General features: G+C 52.0%; 10 protein-coding genes across 10 annotated transcripts; 5 read left to right on the top strand and 5 right to left on the bottom strand.

The window, feature by feature from the left end:
- Positions 1-222: 222 nt before the first annotated feature.
- On the top strand, positions 223-2,129 carry SNOG_00148 (hypothetical protein; the record flags this gene model as incomplete). The annotated part of the gene is given in 5 exon segments (XM_001790791.1): positions 223-735; positions 750-1,245; positions 1,392-1,433; positions 1,868-1,921; positions 1,940-2,129. 5 exon segments carry the CDS (start codon positions 223-225, stop codon positions 2,050-2,052), a joined length of 1,218 nt encoding a protein of 405 aa, XP_001790843.1. The 3' UTR covers positions 2,053-2,129.
- On the bottom strand, positions 2,125-3,185 carry SNOG_00147 (hypothetical protein; the record flags this gene model as incomplete). Its single annotated transcript, XM_001790790.1, has 2 exons — positions 2,125-2,933; positions 2,990-3,185. 2 exons carry the CDS (start codon positions 3,183-3,185, stop codon positions 2,125-2,127), a joined length of 1,005 nt encoding a protein of 334 aa, XP_001790842.1.
- Positions 3,184-3,774, top strand: SNOG_00146 (hypothetical protein; the record flags this gene model as incomplete). Its single annotated transcript, XM_001790789.1, has 3 exons — positions 3,184-3,212; positions 3,398-3,494; positions 3,592-3,774. 3 exons carry the CDS (start codon positions 3,184-3,186, stop codon positions 3,772-3,774), a joined length of 309 nt encoding a protein of 102 aa, XP_001790841.1.
- Positions 3,775-4,415: 641 nt separating this feature from the next.
- On the top strand, positions 4,416-6,015 carry SNOG_00145 (hypothetical protein; the record flags this gene model as incomplete). The annotated part of the gene is made up of 2 exons (XM_001790788.1): positions 4,416-5,000; positions 5,095-6,015. 2 exons carry the CDS (start codon positions 4,416-4,418, stop codon positions 6,013-6,015), a joined length of 1,506 nt encoding a protein of 501 aa, XP_001790840.1.
- Positions 6,016-7,361: 1,346 nt separating this feature from the next.
- On the top strand, positions 7,362-7,828 carry SNOG_00144 (hypothetical protein; the record flags this gene model as incomplete). Its single annotated transcript, XM_001790787.1, has 3 exons — positions 7,362-7,517; positions 7,577-7,661; positions 7,713-7,828. 3 exons carry the CDS (start codon positions 7,362-7,364, stop codon positions 7,826-7,828), a joined length of 357 nt encoding a protein of 118 aa, XP_001790839.1.
- Positions 7,829-8,047: 219 nt separating this feature from the next.
- On the bottom strand, positions 8,048-9,181 carry SNOG_00143 (hypothetical protein; the record flags this gene model as incomplete). Its single annotated transcript, XM_001790786.1, has 3 exons — positions 8,048-8,094; positions 8,148-8,800; positions 8,829-9,181. 3 exons carry the CDS (start codon positions 9,179-9,181, stop codon positions 8,048-8,050), a joined length of 1,053 nt encoding a protein of 350 aa, XP_001790838.1.
- A 540-nt stretch (positions 9,182-9,721) lies between these two features.
- Positions 9,722-11,386, bottom strand: SNOG_00142 (hypothetical protein; the record flags this gene model as incomplete). The annotated part of the gene is made up of 4 exons (XM_001790785.1): positions 9,722-10,047; positions 10,128-10,310; positions 10,361-11,077; positions 11,179-11,386. The coding sequence occupies 4 exons, from the start codon at positions 11,384-11,386 to the stop codon at positions 9,722-9,724; spliced, it is 1,434 nt and encodes a 477-aa protein (XP_001790837.1).
- Positions 11,387-11,841: 455 nt separating this feature from the next.
- Positions 11,842-13,329, top strand: SNOG_00141 (hypothetical protein; the record flags this gene model as incomplete). The annotated part of the gene is made up of 2 exons (XM_001790784.1): positions 11,842-11,922; positions 11,974-13,329. The coding sequence occupies 2 exons, from the start codon at positions 11,842-11,844 to the stop codon at positions 13,327-13,329; spliced, it is 1,437 nt and encodes a 478-aa protein (XP_001790836.1).
- An 82-nt stretch (positions 13,330-13,411) lies between these two features.
- SNOG_00140 (hypothetical protein) lies at positions 13,412-15,124 on the bottom strand (the record flags this gene model as incomplete). Its single annotated transcript, XM_001790783.1, has 1 exon — positions 13,412-15,124. The coding sequence occupies one exon, from the start codon at positions 15,122-15,124 to the stop codon at positions 13,412-13,414; it is 1,713 nt and encodes a 570-aa protein (XP_001790835.1).
- Positions 15,125-15,491: 367 nt separating this feature from the next.
- Positions 15,492-17,497, bottom strand: SNOG_00139 (hypothetical protein; the record flags this gene model as incomplete). The annotated part of the gene is made up of 4 exons (XM_001790782.1): positions 15,492-15,826; positions 15,880-16,923; positions 16,975-17,075; positions 17,129-17,497. The coding sequence occupies 4 exons, from the start codon at positions 17,495-17,497 to the stop codon at positions 15,604-15,606; spliced, it is 1,737 nt and encodes a 578-aa protein (XP_001790834.1). The 3' UTR covers positions 15,492-15,603.
- Between the last annotated feature and the right edge of the window lie 355 nt (positions 17,498-17,852).

Below are 17,852 nucleotides of genomic sequence, written 5' to 3'. Positions count from 1 at the left end.
TCAGGATGTCTGCATGATTGAAGACGACACCGCAATTCGCGGTGGGGGGGTCAAACATCTCATTTTCACTCTCGCTCTTCGCGTTAACTCTCGCTTCTTTTTGATCTTTCAAACACTATACTTCCTTGTCACTCGTTGTGCTGTGCACTTTGACATCTTACCTTTTTTAACTATCCAATCACATCGAAGCAACAAACAACAAACACTCCTACAATCGTCAACATGAAGTACTCATTCACTTACGCGGCTCTCATTGCCTTTGCTGGCGTTACCAACGCGCTTGCTCTCCCTCGCCCTCAGGGCTATGGCAACGGTTACCCCACCACCCCAGACGTCCCCAAGACTCCCGATGCCAGCCAAAGTCTGCCTACTTTCTCGATGCCTTCGCCTACCCCTGCCCCAGCCCCATCCGGTGGCGAGACTCCCTCCAGCGGTGAGGGTGGTTCCGGGGATGACTCTGGCGAAGACTCTGGGTCTGACAGCGGCTCTGGCGACGGTTACGGATTCTGGATCCGGTTCAGGGATCCGGTTCCAGGATCCGGTTCAGGATCCGGTTCAGGACTCTGGTGGTCTATGGAGGAGGCCTCGGAGGTCTCATCGGTGGCGGTGCCGGTGGCTCTGGGGTCTGGTGGCCTTGGTGGTGGCCTTGGAGGAGGCCTTGGAGGAGGTCTCGGTGGCAACCTTGGAGGAGGCCTCGGTGGTCTTCTCGGCGGCGGTGCCCACGGGCGGCGCCTGGTGGAGGTTGCCAGGCGGAGGCCTTGGAGGAGGTCTCGGTGGCAGCCTTGGAGGAGGCCTTCGGGCGGTTCTTCTCGGCGGAGGGTGCTCACGGTGGTGCCAGCGGTGGTGCCAGCGGTGGTGCCAGCGGAGGCCTCGGTGGCATGCTTGGTGGACTCCTTGGTGGAAAAGGCCAAGGTGGCGCTGGCGGATCTGCATCTGGTGGCCTTGGTGGCAGCCTTGGAGGAGGCCTCGGTGGCAGCCTTGGAGGAGGCCTCGGCGGTCTTCTCGGCGGAGGTGCTCACGGTGGTGCCAGCGGTGGTGCCAGCGGAGGTGCCAGCGGAGGCCTCGGTGGCATGCTCGGTGGACTCCTTGGTGGAAAGGGCCAAGGCGGCGCTGGGGGTCACCTCGGAGGCGGTCTTAGCGGTGGAGCTGGTGGCAGCGTAGGAGGAGGTGCCGGTGCTGGAGCTGGCGGATCTGTCGGTGGTGGTGCCGGTGGCCAAGTCGGTGGTGGTGCTGGCGGATCTGTCGGTGGTGGTGTCGGTGGCCAAGTCGGCGGTGGTGCTGGTGGCTCCGTTGGAGGAGGTGCCGGTGCTGGAGCTGGCCGGATTCTGTCGGTGGTGGTGCCGGTGGCCAAGTCGGCGGTGGTGCTGGTGGCTCCATCGGTGGTGGCGTTGGAGGAGGTGCCGGTGCTGGAGCTGGCGGATCTGTCGGTGGTGGTGCTGGTGGCCAAGTCGGTGGTGGTGCTGGCGGGCCAAGTCGGTGGTGGTGCTGGTGGCCAAGTCGGTGGTGGTGCTGAGTGGCCAAGTCGGCGGTGGTGCTGGTGGCTCCGTTGGAGGAGGTGCCGGTGCTGGAGCTGGCGGATCTGTCGGTGGTGGTGCCGGTGGCCAAGTCGGTGGTGGTGCTGGTGGATCTATCGGTGGTGGTGCTGAGGGCGGTGCTGGTGGTCACGTTGGTGGAGGTGCCAACGGTACTATCGGTGGCTCCGTCGGCGGAGGCGTTGAAGGCGGCGCTGGTGGTCACGTTGGAGGAGGCGCTGGTGCTGGAGCTGGCGGATCTGTCGGTGGTGGTGCCGGTGGCCAAGTCGGTGGTGGTGCTGGTGGCTCCGTTGGAGGAGGTGCCGGTGCTGGTGCTGGCGGATCTGTCGGTGGAGGTGCTGAGGGCGGAGCTGGAGGATCCGTTGGTGGAGGCGCCGAGGGAGGTGCAGGTGGCTCTGAGGGATCTGACGGCTCTGAGGGATCTGACGACTCTGAGGGATCTGAAGGCTCTGAGACTCCTGAAGGAGAGGAGGGTTCTGGCTCAGGATACGGTGATGACTGCGATTGCGACAAGGAGTAAGCTTTAAGAAGCTGTTCGGAGACCTAAAACGTTGTTTGTATATACCTTTACCACAAATTTTCATATTCACTTTCAAACGCCATCGCCATACTTCCTTAACAATGCTTGCATGATGCTCGTCGCTCCGCTCTTGTAGCTGCCACCGAAGAGCGCAAAGTGGTTCAAGTGGTGGTAGAGCTCATACAGCTTCACACGGTCTTCATACTCGTCCACTGGCTCTGTCTTCTGACATAGCTCGTGATACTCCTTCGAAAAGCCTCCACCAAAACCTCCAAACATCTTCATAATGCCGAGCTCAAACTCGCTGTGCGCGTAGCATGCAGAAGAATCGTAGACGACGTCTTCGGGCTCACCCTTTTGGCTGCCAATAACACCGATACTGGCATTGCCACTCCACAGATCACCATGGACGACAACGGGAGTGACGCCTTTGCCGTTGTTCAAATGATCGTCGCCGAGTAAGCGTGGAACCACCTTCGAAGCAATGGTCTCGACCAGAGAATGAAACTCCTTGTCGCTGCCATTTGCTTTCTCTGCTCTTTTGAGGATGAATCGCAATCTATTGTCCGCGTAGAAGTCGGCCCAGCTCGCTTTGTAGCTGTTGTCCTGTGGGGTGTCTCCACAGCAAGTGGTCACAGGAAAGCCAAACATTGGCTTGTCATAGCCTTCCGGTGCGGGCGCAGGCGTGGTGTGCAATTTTGCAAGCTTCTGTGCTAGCGACTGTGATTTGGACGATTTCGAGCTCCATCGTGGGCTGAGGTGAAGGAAGTCGGTCACGAGAAAGCTCGTTCCAGGCTGCGACTCGAACTCGCCGTGGCCGAATGATTGAGGACAAAGCGATGGTACGGCGTTGTGGATAGCGCGTAATGACGCGTTTTCTCCTTTTGCGCGCGTTGTTAGCGCGTCATTTTGGCAGCACGAACACCCATCGACCTACCTGCGAACATCACCTTTGCATCCTTTCCGCTGCCTGTCTTCATGAAAAAGGCCTTCTCTGTTCCATCTTGGCGCTTCGACACAATCTTCGACGTCGATGCTGAGCTGCAGCCTCCCCCACCTGCAGAAGTAACCGTCGTCGTCGTCGCCGTGTCGAGCCCGAGGAGCTTCACGACTGCCGGATCGAGCTTCATCATGGTTTGGGTCGCGTATCTGTGTTCCAGGTTAAGCATCAAAGAAGTGATGTTAACTGTCGTGATGCAGCCAGGCGTCAATTGTTTAGATATAGATGACGTCACTTGCACAACACGAACACTCCTTCCTAGCCAGCCTTCGATGTCGTTCATCGGGACGTGAATTACCGCCAGTCGCACGTCCAACGGACTCTGCTCAACTGCGCACTAGATAGTGCTCTAGCCGCGAGTATCTTCCACACATTAGCAAGCGCAAAGCAAGCAGGACCTGCACCTCTGCTGAGGGCCGAGCTGAATGTCATCAACGCCGGGGTTGTCGAGTCGGGCGGGAGGCCCTATAGTAGGCAGTCGACAGCACATGTCTTCCGACACTTTACTCGCACGTGGGTCTGCGCTACACACCCGATAGATGACCGAGGAAGGCGAAGTTCTCGCTGTTGAAGGCGAAACAAGTCGATTGGTGCGCCATCGACTTGAGGAAATCAGAGGGCAGCCGCCAAAACTGGGAAGTATGGATGCTGCATTTCGCGCTGTGTGGCCCGAGGCAGCGGCAAAATTCGTGTCCGGTCTGCACATGCGCGAAGTAATCTAAAAGTCTTCAGGAGCGCACTAAAAGGTTTATAAGGAAGCCTAGATGTTTTCAGTGCTGTAAGATATCTTATCTAGTCTTTCAAAAGTTTTTGAATCTATTCAGCCTACCTCTTCACTCTTCTTCTAGATAAAGGCGGGCAGTAATTTTGCCGGGGTCTAGTGACGTCCCAAAGGCGAGCAGCTTTCAATTGCTCCATAATGCAATACAAACGTTACACTACACAGTCGATCAAGAACTTGACGGCCGCAATATTCCACAGCCTCGGTTCAGAGCCTGTCAGGGCGGACAAATCGTGACAAGTTTGGCTGATACCGTATATGCGGGGGCTGAAGGCGTTCAATTCTATTCGACAGATTGTACCAGCCTCGTGGAAGCTGGAATAATGGAACGATATGGCCGGTCAACGCGCAATACTCTACAGGGGTGTTGGCGCCAATGCTTAAAACCTGGACTTACCCTGGCCAGATCCATCTCAACATTAATTCAGAGCCTCGCGCACACGAGTAGTTCAATCATCTCGCAAGCATGCGTAAGTAAATTAATCTAGAGAAATCAACAAAGCTCACGAGTGGCTAGATTCGGTTCGTAGAGCGGCTCATAGGGCTGCAAGTCACGCTAGCCAACATGAGCATGGCACCGTCATGAATTACAATCCGTTCGCACGGACAAGATCTCGGAACAACGGTGAACTGGATGCTGAGACCGCAGCGAACGAAATCAGCTCGGATCAATCTCACGAACGTCCGACTCGTGCAGATACTGCCCCTGCAATTCTGGAAACGCCCTCGAGTATGCCGACTTTTACCAGCCCGTTCTCTGGCCCGGACGATTCTCACAAACATGTTCCTCAAGAATCTGACCACCTTCCTGTGCGACCCGGGATAGAGACTATCAAGAAGAGGCAAAAGATCAAGTCATTTCTCAAAGAAGACAAGGCTCAAAACAGTGCGTTGAACCTAGGAGATTTGGAGCCTGAAGAACGCAGAATGCAACGCAAGAAACTATCTCTAAGACGCAGGATTCCCGTCGGTGCCCAGATCGGGTTTCTTCTTTTTTACAATTACATTGCAACTATCTTGTTGCCTTGCATTCCCGCCGGATTCGCTGTCAACTATATCCACACCAATGCCGTCGCTGTGTTCTGTATCAATTTTGCTGCCATTATTCCTTCCGCAACCGCCTTGTCGGCAGCATTGAATGATCTAAGCATTCGATCTGGTGACAAGGTCAGTGCGTTGCTGAACCAGACGTTTGGGTAAGATACACTCCTAACTTGTGGGCAAGGAGCACCTCTGACGCACATGAAGCAACACGGTCCAGCTAATTTTGTCGATTCTACTCCTCAAATCTCACCAAGTGAGCGTCCTGAAGCTTTCACTGCTCGGTACTATCCTGTCGAATCTGCTTCTTACTACTGGGGCGAGCTTTCTCCTGGGCGGGATCTATCGTATGGAACAATTCTTCAACGTTAGGGTCGCTCAGATGGTTAGTATGCTGTTACTTCTAGCAGTGGCAAGTCTCATAATACCCTCTGCTGCCCGGCTTTTGACAAACACCACACCTGAGGGCGTACTGGCGCAGTCTCGGGGTATTTCAGTCGTAGTTTTAATATCCTACCTACTCTGGCTTCTCTTCACACTCAAATCGCATAGGTCGCAATTCGAGGCTCCATCACAAAAGGTCGCAAAAAGACCATCGAGAAGATTACCAGAAGGTGCTGCCAGTCGAAGTATTGTAGCTGTTGGGGCTGGAACCGCTGCTGCGAGTGGTGGTTCAGTCAATTTTCGAAGCGTGTTTGCAGCCGTAGAAGGAGACAATGATAGCGACGAGGAGCCATTCGAAGAGTGTTCTTTATCTCTTCCCGGCGCCATCGTCACACTAATAGTCTCAGTTGTTTTGGTCGCTTTCAACACACAGTTTGCTACCGATAGCATACAAGCGTTGCTGCAACGTCGCAAGGTGTCACAGACCTTTCTCAGCCTAATCATCCTGCCACTACTAAGCAACGATCCTATGGCAGTTAATATGGCGATGCAAGACAAAATGGATATCAGCTTATCACTTGCTCTCGAGCGGTGCATGCAGACATGCTTGATGGTCGTACCACTCACCGTGCTTCTCGCATGGTGCATGGGTGTCAATGAGATGGATCTGGATTTTGACGGGTTTTCAATAGCGACTCTATTTGTTTCCATTATCATTGTCACATACGTTGTACAAGAGGGCAAGTCGAACTGGTGAGTCGCACCCAATGGACTGTAACGCCGATGCACGTTGGGTCTCTTCCTACTAACAAGACTTTCAGGCTGACTGGAGCTCTATTGATTAAAGTTTTTGTTATAACTGCGCTGGCAGCTTTTTACATCCCTTAAGTATGGAAATGAAGCGACAATGGTAGGTATCCATTGAAGCAATAATGAAAGACGAAACCTCGAACTAAGTTGCGTGCGAGCACAACTTCTGCCTTGTGCATTCATCCCTTCAACCAGAATAATTGCTATGTCAATCAAATTTCGTGTACCTTTTTCTTCCTTCATGATTGCTTTGTCGATCTCCAGGTTGCTCCGCCGACCACCACAAGGTTTGCTTCGTCAAATGCTTGATTGCAGGTTCAATCGTCCAAGACTTGCATCGTGAAGTACTGTGTTGCTTCGTCACCCACTTCGAGGCTTGCTTCTTCAAGCACTAGATTGCAACGATCAATCATCCCAGTCAATACATTGCCGTAACCTACAACGCTTCATCTTGTGAAAATGTTATGCTACACTCTTGTGACACGTCATATAACATAAACTGATTCATGCCTGCAGATTATTGATCTGTGCTCCGTTCCTAGCGAAGTTGTATGGACGTAAAGCACTCACTCTCATCGCTAGACAATATATAGTTTCTACTTATTGAATTGGAGACTCAGTAGAGGGCAGGTAGTTGCATGATTAACTTACTAGGCCGGGAATGGGTGACGCTGGGCAGAAGTATTGGCTATGCACGCTTTTTTTTGGAAGGTACATGGAGAGTAGGGGCGTGTTCTATGACAGCACAAATGAGACCACTGTTCCCGTTTCGATAAGACTAAACGTAGCATTTTCTTGTGTGACGATCTTCACGCGCCGGACATCATGGAGCGACACAAGCTCACCACTGGTCTCTAATTTCCAGCTCAATTTTGGAAGCAAGACGCGGTCTACAGCAGCTGTACTTATTCTGAACAAGAGTTCAGCCTTGCTTGACGTGCGATGTCCGCACTAAACTGCAAGAAGAAGACTCAGATACCAGGCTAGCCGACAGTGTAGGTGTTGGAGAGCTTGACAGCTCGACAGTAGCTCCGAAGAAGACGCTGAGAGGATGCCGGATGACGAGGAAGCTTCAGAAGCAGATGCAGTGCTCTACGATTGGCCAGAACATAAATCACGTCATATATTGAAGTTCTACAGGTTTCTGTGAGAGCCTGAAAGGTGAACGCGCTTTGTCTTGGCGTGCTGTTTGATAACAAATTTTTGTCACGTGCCTGAGCTCCCTCACCTCAATACCCACTTTCCTCAACCTTTTTTTTTCAAAAAATTACGATATACACACAAGCCTCTAATATGGATGACCTAGCTGCCGAAATAGCTAAAGTCAAGCTGCAGTCAATTCAGGTGCACCAGCTTTGCCTCGACAAGGCGGGCGTTGCAGCTCGTCTGGTTGAGCTGCGCAGCGAGCCCATCGTGCCATTGCTGCTCAACCAAATCCTAGCGGTGCTGGTGCACCTCCTCAGCGCCTCCAAGGCCTCGATGCTAGCAGGTGGTCCGACGTCGCGCAGAGGAACGCTCATCACGAGCAGCCAGCTAGCGCAAAGAAGCCCTTCAGGTTCATGACACCCGAGCAAGACACCAGGCAGTTTTCAGGTATGTTTCATCTTCGTGCCCAACTATGATAGACGTGCTAACTCTGCATAGACAGAGACCTTGCTAGGGAATGGATTCCGGGCCTTGCCGAGCAGTTCCCACTTCCGAGGCCTTCTACTGAGACTCCTGGGACTCCTGTTCCAAAGAAGGGGGAAGAAGATGAATGATATGATTAAAAGCTTTGTCTTTTCCTGGAAAGCACCGTCTTTCGATTCCCATTCTTGAGCCATGTCTCAACCTGCGAAGCATCGTCGTCTTCTACTTCTTCAAGCCAGGTCTTGATCTGGAAAGCAAAGTCTTTCAATTTTCAGCATAGATACCCAATGACATTCTGTAACTTGCATCATGTGCGACGACTAGCATATTGACCATTCTCATATTAAGATTTATGACTCCTTGAACAGGTTAATAATGCCCTTCTCGAGGGGCCAATCTGTAGAAGCAGTCTCATTAGCTCCCGCAACGTATAACAGGTGTTTGACTTACCAAATACGGGACGCTCCTTCACACGCTTCGTCAACAGAATCTCATCACCTGCGCGAATTTCCTTGCCGTAGTCCTTCTTTGCGGTGTACGAATACTTGCCGAAGACAGGGCCATACTTCCAGCCCTTGTCGACTCGACGATCGGACGCCAACTTCTTCCACACCAAACCTTCGTCACCTTCCGCTTTTTTACCCGTCTTATAGTCCACAGTAATGGCCTGGCATCGCCAGCATGTGCCTCCGAATTCCATCTTGATGCCGCCTGGGAGAACTACTTGCGCCCAGTAATCCTCATCATATGGCACCGGGCTGCCGGACACGATAATGTTCGGACGGAATTTGGTAATGTCCATCTCCTTTCCATCTTCTAAGCGGGAGCTAACTTCATCATTCGACTCCTTCGTCACAACAAGGTACTGTCCAATATCCTGAAAAGTAATCGTTTCAGGCTTCGGAAGTAGCGAGGAGGGCAGCAGCTTTCGCAAAGACGCTGTATACGGCGATCGCTTCGCCTGCGCCATTGTACTATTGGGCGCTCCGGAGCCCAGTACAACGCGCGAATTCGCACCGATATAAACCATGCGCGTCTCGAATCCCATGTACTTGCTAAACCACGTGGATACCTTGTCACCCATGTCATACGCATCTGTCTCACTGCCGTGGAGGTTTAGATGCACTTTACCCCAAGTCTTTGACTTCAGGGCGCGGCGGGATGCGAATCTGATGCTCCGAGCCCGTCCATTCAAGCTGTTCAGGATCCGGATTCTCCGGTCCAACGCGTGTCACGATGATTATTTTTCCGCCCTCGCCTTCCTCGAGCGTTTGCTTGAACAGCACCATCTGCAAGTGAAATCCACTGTACATGGTCTCCCATAGAGTAACTTCCTTAGTCTCAGGGTCCCGGTGGATTTTCTGGAGACAGAATGTGCGGTCATCTTCAAAGCCTTGCGGCCCAATCTTTCCGGATTTGATGCGGATGCCGCCGAGGCCTTTGATCGGATAGTGCCATAGCTTGTGTGAGTTAGTGAACGCCATGTAGATGGTTTGCTGGTCTGATCAACCTCTTCAATCTTCAGCTTCACATTTGTATCGACGGTTGTTTCGACGCTCTTGGTCTTGATGTCGTAGATGAGGAGGCCTAGACCGAGAGCTGCAGCTCCAGAAATTGCAGCCCACTGTAATTGGTTCGTCAACTGATTCGAAGTCATGCTGGTGCAATCGCCAATGTCAAATTTGAAAGGAAAGAATATGTAAAAAATGGCTTGATGTACTCAGGTGGGCATTGCTGCGCTTTATCACACCACATCCCCGCACGCTGATAAGGGTTGTATGCGTATGCATGGGCTCGCTTCCGATGCCCAGAACCCCGCTATTGCAACCTACCTACTACGCTACTGCATTTCCGCCGAGAAGAGGCCGCATCATTGCCAGACTTCCTATGCTTCATAATGCGACCTTGTGTTAGTCTCATTCGTGGCTAAGCAGCGATCTCGTGCCCTCACAGCAGACCTCCAGGGCTAGTATGCTCTGGAGCACACTTCCAATTGGATCGCCGTGCTAGCAGTTCGAACAATCTCATGTCTCAGCACGCTTCGCAACTTTCAGTTCTCCCTTTTGGTTGAAGGTCAAATCAGTCCCGGCAACATTTGCATCCGCCCCGTCGAACAGTATCGCAATCTCCTCGAGCGCCGGTCCTCGTGTCTCGACGTATAGGAAATAGATTGCCAGACACTCCAGAACCAGCACCACAATGTACACGATATAGAACTTCCAGCCGAGTGCCTCAAGTCCAATAGGATTGACGTATTGGTTGAAGATGCCAGCGAGTGAAGTGAACACGAAGCAGAGCGTGAGCCCTTTGGCCCGGATTCGATATGGGAGGATCTCGACGGTGTAAGAGACTGTTAGGCCGGGCCAGGCGATACCCGCAGCTATTCTGATGTTAGCAAAATCTTCACAGTCAAAGGACATCGATACTAACCTCCATAGAAAAAGAAGATCATGGCCAAAACTGCCGAACCAGCGCTTGAATTGCCAGTCTGAGCGTAGACAGCGCTGCATGCAGTCCATATTGTGAACGCGATCAGCATGCCGATGCCGGCGGTCAGGAAGAGCGTGCGGCGTCCCGACACGGTCGACAAGGAAAGCGCATCCAAGAGAAACGATGAAGCACCATATTGTAAGACCACCGTTAATGATGCGCTTGGTCCGTACTTTTGGTAATACCGATGGTATTCAACACTGCGGAAAGGTAGTAGGACACGAGGCCGTTACCCGAGCATTGCGAAAATATGGCCGTCAGGACGATGAGCAGACATCTCTTCCTGTTGCCGGGTGTTCTGACCAACTCGTACCAACCACTATCGGCACTCGCAGCTTTTTCGGCCTCCAAAGTCTGGCTGATCTCGTTGTACTCCCACTTGACGAAATCGGTTTCGGAACCGTTGCCGTGGTACTTGGTGAGCATTTTCTTTGCCTTTGAGTGCTTGTTCTTGCTGATCAGCCATCGTGGTGACTCGGGAAGCAGGTAAATGCTGAGAAGTTGTATGCCTGGCATGGCGCACTGAAGTCCGACTGGCAGCCGCCACGACAGGTCTGAAGCGATGTGTATCAATGTACCATACGTTGTCCACGCGGCAATGATGGCCCCGAGATACCACAGCGTGTTGTAAATGGTCGTAACCCTTCCTCTATGACGAGGATGCGCAATTTCCGTGATCAGAAGCGGACATGTGGCGTTGGAAATGTTACTGCCCATGCCCATGATCCACCGACCTGCGAGAAACATGGCATCTGGGTTTTTGCGCTCCGAAAGTGCTTGTATGACGGACCCGAGTATCACAAGACAGCATCCTACTGCTGTTCCCATTCTTCGACCCAGTATATCGGCGATGTACGGCGTGAAGAGAAGTACAGCAAAGCCACCGAAGCCTGGGAAAGCTCCTAGGAGACCAAGGCGTGATCCAGTTGGGTTATTAAAATCTGTCGCCGTCAGATGAGAACAATATGACATATCAATCTTCAAGACTTACACTCTTTCCAAGCTGGCATAGTCTGTAGTCCATTAAGGAGACTGCCATCGTAACCAAGGGTTGTTGAGCCCAGGAAGAGGAATGGCATCATTAGGTAGAGTTTCCGAAGCTCAGGCTGTTTGTACCACGGCCGTGGGTCTTCAGCATTGTGGCTATGGACAGCAATGTCCTCCGAGTGAACGATATCAACATCGTGCTTGGTTTCCATGGTTGTGGCTGTAGAAGAAGGGATGGAGGAGACAGATCAGCTGCCAAGTGTGCGTGAATGCATCGAATATCTCTTGACCTGAGACAGTGCCGGTATACTTATACAGACAGACCCCTGGCTCTGCTTGCCCCAGATGTGCTTCCGAGTCATCGGTAAGCTCGTTAGAGCCGTCGCGATGGTAATGCGGAGGTGGACCAACGAATGCGGAGATGCTCGAATCATGCTAGCGTCCTGCCAACCGTGGAGCTAATGCAACATTTTTCCCATATTTTTCCGACACAGGGCAACCCTACAAGCCACCCACCAATGTTTTTACATGTGCGCAACTGACTTCATATAAGCCTACCTTCAACGGCGTGAGCGATGCTCGAACAGGTCTAATGACATAATGTCGATGGGCACACTTGGGTTGCATAAACAGAACGCCTGATCAAGTGACTTTGCTGGAGCGCAATATGGAAAAACCTCGGAATAATGAGCGTGGCCGGCAACGCAGCTCGGCGGCATGCGATGCATGCAGAGCAAGGAAGGTCAAGGTATGGAGCACAGACTCGCGCAAGCAGGCAACGGCTACTGACAGTCTTCAGTGCATTGCTTCGGCGAACCAAGGAAAGTGCTCCATGTGCTCAGAGCTCAACATCGACTGCACAAGCGAGCGACCTCGAAAGAAGAGGGGCCCCAAGAATCGCTATGTTCAGATCTTGCGTGCTCATCTCGATGGCGACACAATAGCGAGTGACGAGCCAGATAAGCCGAGTCTGGATTTGATCGCTCCTTCCGAAATCCTCGACCTGATTCTTGACGACTGGTTCAATTGTTTTCATCCAATCGCCCCTGTTCTTCATCGCAACTCGTTCATGGCACGAATCAGAAGTGTACATGATGGCGATGTATACGAATCAAGATCATTTCTTGTCCTAGTAGCGTCTGTGTGCGCTGCGACATGCGCCAGCTTGCGCAGGCGACGACACCACTACAGTACAGTAACTGTTGACAGCTGTCTGGCGCTCGCAGAGCGATTCGGTCTTTGGGCTGCTCCTGAAAGCATCACCTTAGAGAAAGCGTTGGCGTTTTACAACTTCTCTAGTGCGGTGCACCTTGAACATGGGATCGACTCTGCCATAGCTTTCCGCCTCATTGGCGACAGCACAGTTTGCATCAAGTATCTTATGCAGCAAAAGCTGGATGACATGTCATTCACGGACCAACAAATCGTCAAGCGTCTCTACTGGATGAACTTTGCTTGGCAGTGCACCGCTGAGATGCACGGCAGACGGTTGCTTGTTCTTCACCACGCACACGAAGCCTCAAGCATACCATTTCCGCTGCCAGTATCGTTTGAAGAGCTTCTCAACGGGTCGGTATCGCCGCAAGCGAGCGTTGGTGGTCCGGACTACTCATATGTCTCAGGCCTTAATGCACTCTCGGGATTGTTCCTCGTCTGGCAGTCTAGCCAAGCAATCATGGTTCAAACTATGGAAAACCTGCAGGAGTATATACTCCGCGTCCACCAAGCTCTGAGTGAATTACCACCCGAGCTAGCGTGGACTGATGGGACCAACCAAGCCGGGGACTTTAGCTTCAATGTACAGAAAGTGAATCTCAAGGTCACACAATTGCACATCCGATCAAATCTGCTCGAGCAAATGAATTATCTTGCGAGAAGTCAGGGGTGTGCTATCACACCCGATGCGATCATCGATGAGCGCCACCGTGTTGTGGAAGAGTTACTAGACGTCCTCTACACGATGCCAGAAGAAGTATTCGATGCAAACGGCTACAGTATCGTGTCGAAAATTAGAGATATTGGAGGGGCGCTGTTGGATGAGCTTCGAACGGGTGAACACGGTCGCACACTACAAGCAAGCGTCGCTTTGGATAGATTGCTTTCCAAATTGGAGAATCTGGATCTGAATCCGATGGTTCATACGCCATTTTTTTAATCATCGATGATATTATGGACGGCGCCGCAAGTCGATGTAAGACTAAATCTTGAAATAGCTAACCCCTCGCCACAAAGCACGATCAACAATCCGACTCCTCCTCTTCAAGGCTGTACGCCGAACATTCGGCGATACATGTTCGAGCTGGTATCGTCACAGCGATGGGGAAACCTCCATAATCAGGGTCCTCGTTCGGCATGATGAGAAACTGCCCACTGCGAATCTCATCGCCACCCAACCACTTCAGCGTCGTCAACTCACAAGTTTCGGGGTTTGCTTCCTTCTCCTCCGCATGCAAGATGCCAGTAAATGTGGACTTGGGGTTGGTGCTCTTGAAGTAGAGATTGAAGCCCTGGCCAGCGCACAAGAACTTGCCGTCGCCTTGGTGTATGACCATGCCAGCGCCGCTTGACTGCTTGCCGAACACAAATGCACGCTCGACAATGACTTCGAAGTCTCCCATGACCTTGGTCCACTTCGGCTTCTGCTCACCGGGCACAGGCTCGTCGAAGAAAAATCCGAGCATGTCTTCTGGGCGGTTTGCTTGTGCTTCGAGGATTTGCTTCCTGAGAGAGTGGATCAGCCCATAGTGCTTGGTGAAAGGGCTCTCAGACGCCTTTAGCGAATCGATGCCAAACGGAGAACAGCCCAGGGCAAGATAGTTTCCATACGCGCTCCAAATGCGCCGCGCGCCTGACTCCGTGCGCTGCTGCTCGGGAATGAACAGTGGCTGCCCACCGTGGCGGTAGTTCTGGCACGTACTCTCGTAATCGTGGAAGTACAAATCGGGCCCAATGAAGTCGAGACTAGGGGCGTTGTGAATATAGACGTCCATGGTATGAGGGCATGGGCCTCCAGATGGGTAGATGCCAGCTTTCGCACCACCGCCTACGACAACTGGTGTATCCGGACTAATGTCAAGCGCCGAAACGTCGTCGAAATTGAGCCAGACATTAGCGTAAAGTGGGATTGGGTACTCGGCTTTACCAGCGGATGCAACGTGCTGTATATAGGTTGAAAAATAGTGCGACATGAACATTTCCCCTGCGTCAATGTCATCGTTCTTCCCAAAGACATCCATCCAGGTCGCTTCTCCAACCGCAGCTGTCTCGATTTCTGGGAAGCGCTGCAGGAACTCTGGATGTAGGTCACGTTTCTTGGATTGTAGCTTCTGCAGCAGATCCTTTGGCACTGGAGCGTGAAACTTGTCATTCGCAATCTTTGACCTGTCTCGCGAATCTCCAATCATTCCCGTTTCGTTCTCAACCTGCACCATGAGCACGGTATTTTCTTTGCCGTCGAACTCTTTCAGATGCGCCATGAGCTTCGCAAATGCCTTGGCATCAGCTTTCCATCCTTCTTCACAGAAGGGACTCATGAGCTCCAATGTCCTCCTCTTCCCTCCCGCCTCAAGTGTATGCACTCTTGGGAAACGTTTCACGTCTTTCTTGACCCAAGCAGGCACATATGTCGACAGCGCGTTCTTGAAGCTACCGAACCAGAGCAAGACAAGCTTCATGTTATGCTCGCGCGCAGCTGAGATGACGGCGTCGAGATTCGAGAAATCGAATTGACCTTCTACTGGCTCGATTTGCTCCCAAGACACCGAGCCGAGGAGTGTGTTGATGTGCATGTCCCTCATGTTCTCCCATATCTTGTCGTCGGCCATGTATTTTGCAGAGCTGAGCGTAGAGTTGTGTAGCTCGGCACTGAGCATGAGAAACGGCTCGCCATGGACGATGAGCTGGCTCGACGTCTTGGTCTTGCGGAGATGAGGAATGTTTGTGGCAGTCATGGTTAGAGACCTTAATAGTGAGATTTGAATGTGAGAGATGATGAGGGAGAGAGAGAAAGTGTTCAACAAGTCTTCTATTTCGATCTTATGGTTTGAACACAGACGCGTCACATTTCCAATTCAGTAACCCGCACGCTTCATCTTCGGATTAATCGTGCATCGTAAACGTGGAGAAGGGTCGATTAGCGGGGTCGCCTAGGATAATTGCACGAGTCATTTTGCCGGGTGTGATGCACGTGGCATGGTCGAGTCTAGACCCAGCTCGGCACAATTATCTAGATTTACAGTCTCAAAATTCATGCTCGATTGCTTGTCTTCCTTCACTCATCTCCACGTACTCACGGATCAAGTGGTTGTGACAAGGATAGAAAAACCACTTCAGCGGCTAGGTGATTGATTTCAAACTAGAACATGTATCGAGTGCGCGTGAAACTCTAGAAACGTCCCAAAAGACGTCACGCACACGCAATACCATCATCTCATACGCTGCTCTGGCGATTGCGCGACTTGCGCAAGAGATCGCGAAGTCCCCTCTGCGGCTTCCTCGTACCAGCGAGAAGCTGCTTCTCATCAGATGCGGCGATGATATCCTCCCCAGTGTTCGGCTCGGACAGCATGCTGGGCGTGTGTGGGAACCACTTCATCAGGCCCCAATAAAATATTCCGGCGGCGATGAAGGAGTAGATGTAGCCGATGGCAAAGCTGCGTATTGGTTAGTATTGCGCGACTACAGCAAACATTCACAATAAACTTACAGGTGCTTTCCACCGTCATCGATATCGATCGTGTTGAGGGACACACTGTTAATGAAGCCAGGAAGCGGTGGTACGAAACCAACAATGAGCGCAACGACGCTACGCCAATTGGTAGCATAGCGTGCCGAGTAGCGGTACATGCCATCGAAATTGTACATATCGGGAACCGACACATTTCCACGACGGGAAATGTAGTAATCCGTCATCAAAATGGCAGTCATCGGTCCCAAGAAGATAGTATAGCCACTAAGGAAGGCGAGAAACTTTTGTGCCGAGGCCAAAATCTTCCATGGGACACAGGCCCAGGCTCCGATGAAGGCGGCGAGAAGCTGACCACGACGAATGTTGATGTATTTGGGGCAGAAGGCGACGAGATCGTTGGCGGCACTGATTGAGTTGGCGGAGATGTTGATACCGAGCGTGACGATGAGCAGGCCGATGGCACCAAATGCAGCAGCAGCCCGACCGCCGTGCGAGCCAGACTCCATCCATAGGTCGATAATTTCGATTGGGTTCCAAATAACGTGACCGTAAGCAGGTTCCGCAGCCGCAGCCGTGAAGATGCCAAGCAGACCGACGATGGTGAAGATGAATGGAATGACGAACGCCTGGACATTTTGTGCGCTTGGCTTGTTGGCATATCTCGAGAAATCGGCAATATTCAGACCGAGCGTTGAGTAATTACCCAAGACAGAGTTGAGATTGGAGAAGAACGACCAGGCAAGGACTGATCCATGCACCTTAGTACCATCCGTGATGACGGTGCTCTTGCTAATAGTTCCGCCAGCCTTATGTAGAGTCGATCCGAACACAGCAAGGAATATAATCGGGGCGATGATGGACTTGAAGCCAAAGAAGTACTGAATCTTTGTGTAGGGAATGCACAAAAATGGTAGTTGAAGCAGGAAGTAGAGGAAGAAGGCGACAAATCCACCAGTTTTGAGGCCTTGACTCTCTGGGACGTGATTGGGGATGTTCCGGAAGCTTGGCCAGATGGCAGTGAGCAGGACTTCCATGCACTGACCGCCAGTCACCGTTTGTACACTGAAGCATGTGTTAGCACGATTTGGAAAACAATTTCAATTTCGAACTTACCCAAGCCAAATAATAGCGAGCGCGCAGCGCGATATGACAACAAAGTAGCTGAAGTAGTAGCCAAAGGGCACTCGAGCGAGGATGGGGAATGGGGTGTGGAGCTAAACGGAATCAGCTTTGTCAAATTGGCATATCGCAATGGATTTAAACTTACAGTAGCACCGATGCGACCGTTCATGGTAATGACAAGGCCCATGATGGTGTTTCCGAGAACACAAGCTCCAATTGCCATCCGCCAACTCAGCCCCGCAGCGATCATAGATGAAGCGACCTCCCAATTAGACACAGCCCAAGCATCCGCCATCCAGTAGGCTACATAACTGCCTGTACCCCAAGTTCGTTTCGACGGCGGAATAGGGTCGAAGTCGGCATTGGAGGCATTCGGAGTAGCAGCGAAACTGCTAGGTTCCTGGTCGACAGCAACAGAAAAGCGGCCACGTTTGATTGGCTGCGAGCTGCCTACCTCAGCCTGCGAGTAGGTGTCGGACCCTGAGGTGGCTGTCTTCTGGTCTTGGAAAGCCATGACAGGAATAGTCTTGAAGAGGCGCTAGCACGTGTAACCAGGTTCGGCGTGGAGATGATGTAGGCACAGGGAGAAGCCGCATTCATATACGAAAGAATGGTCGCATGCGTGCAGTTCTAGACGAGGCGCTGAGCTTATCTTCGAGCAAGGTTCACGGACTGGAAGCGAAGTGCGCGAAGATACACGGTTCCAGATGCGCCACCTGGTACTCCTTATCTCAACCAATGATGTGGGGGCGTCAATCAGCATCTTTCGCGTAACAGCGATCGCGTGTCCTAGGACGTCACGAAGCATCGTTTGATCAATGTACTCTTTGCTGGTACTTCACTGTCTATCTGTACTTAGTAGACTATGC

Source organism: Parastagonospora nodorum, assembly GCF_000146915.1.
Source record: "Parastagonospora nodorum SN15 chromosome Unknown scaffold_1, whole genome shotgun sequence".
Lineage (NCBI taxonomy): Eukaryota > Fungi > Ascomycota > Dothideomycetes > Pleosporales > Phaeosphaeriaceae > Parastagonospora > Parastagonospora nodorum.
Note: the sequence above shows the minus strand (reverse complement) of the source record. Positions and strands in the feature narration are given on the sequence as shown.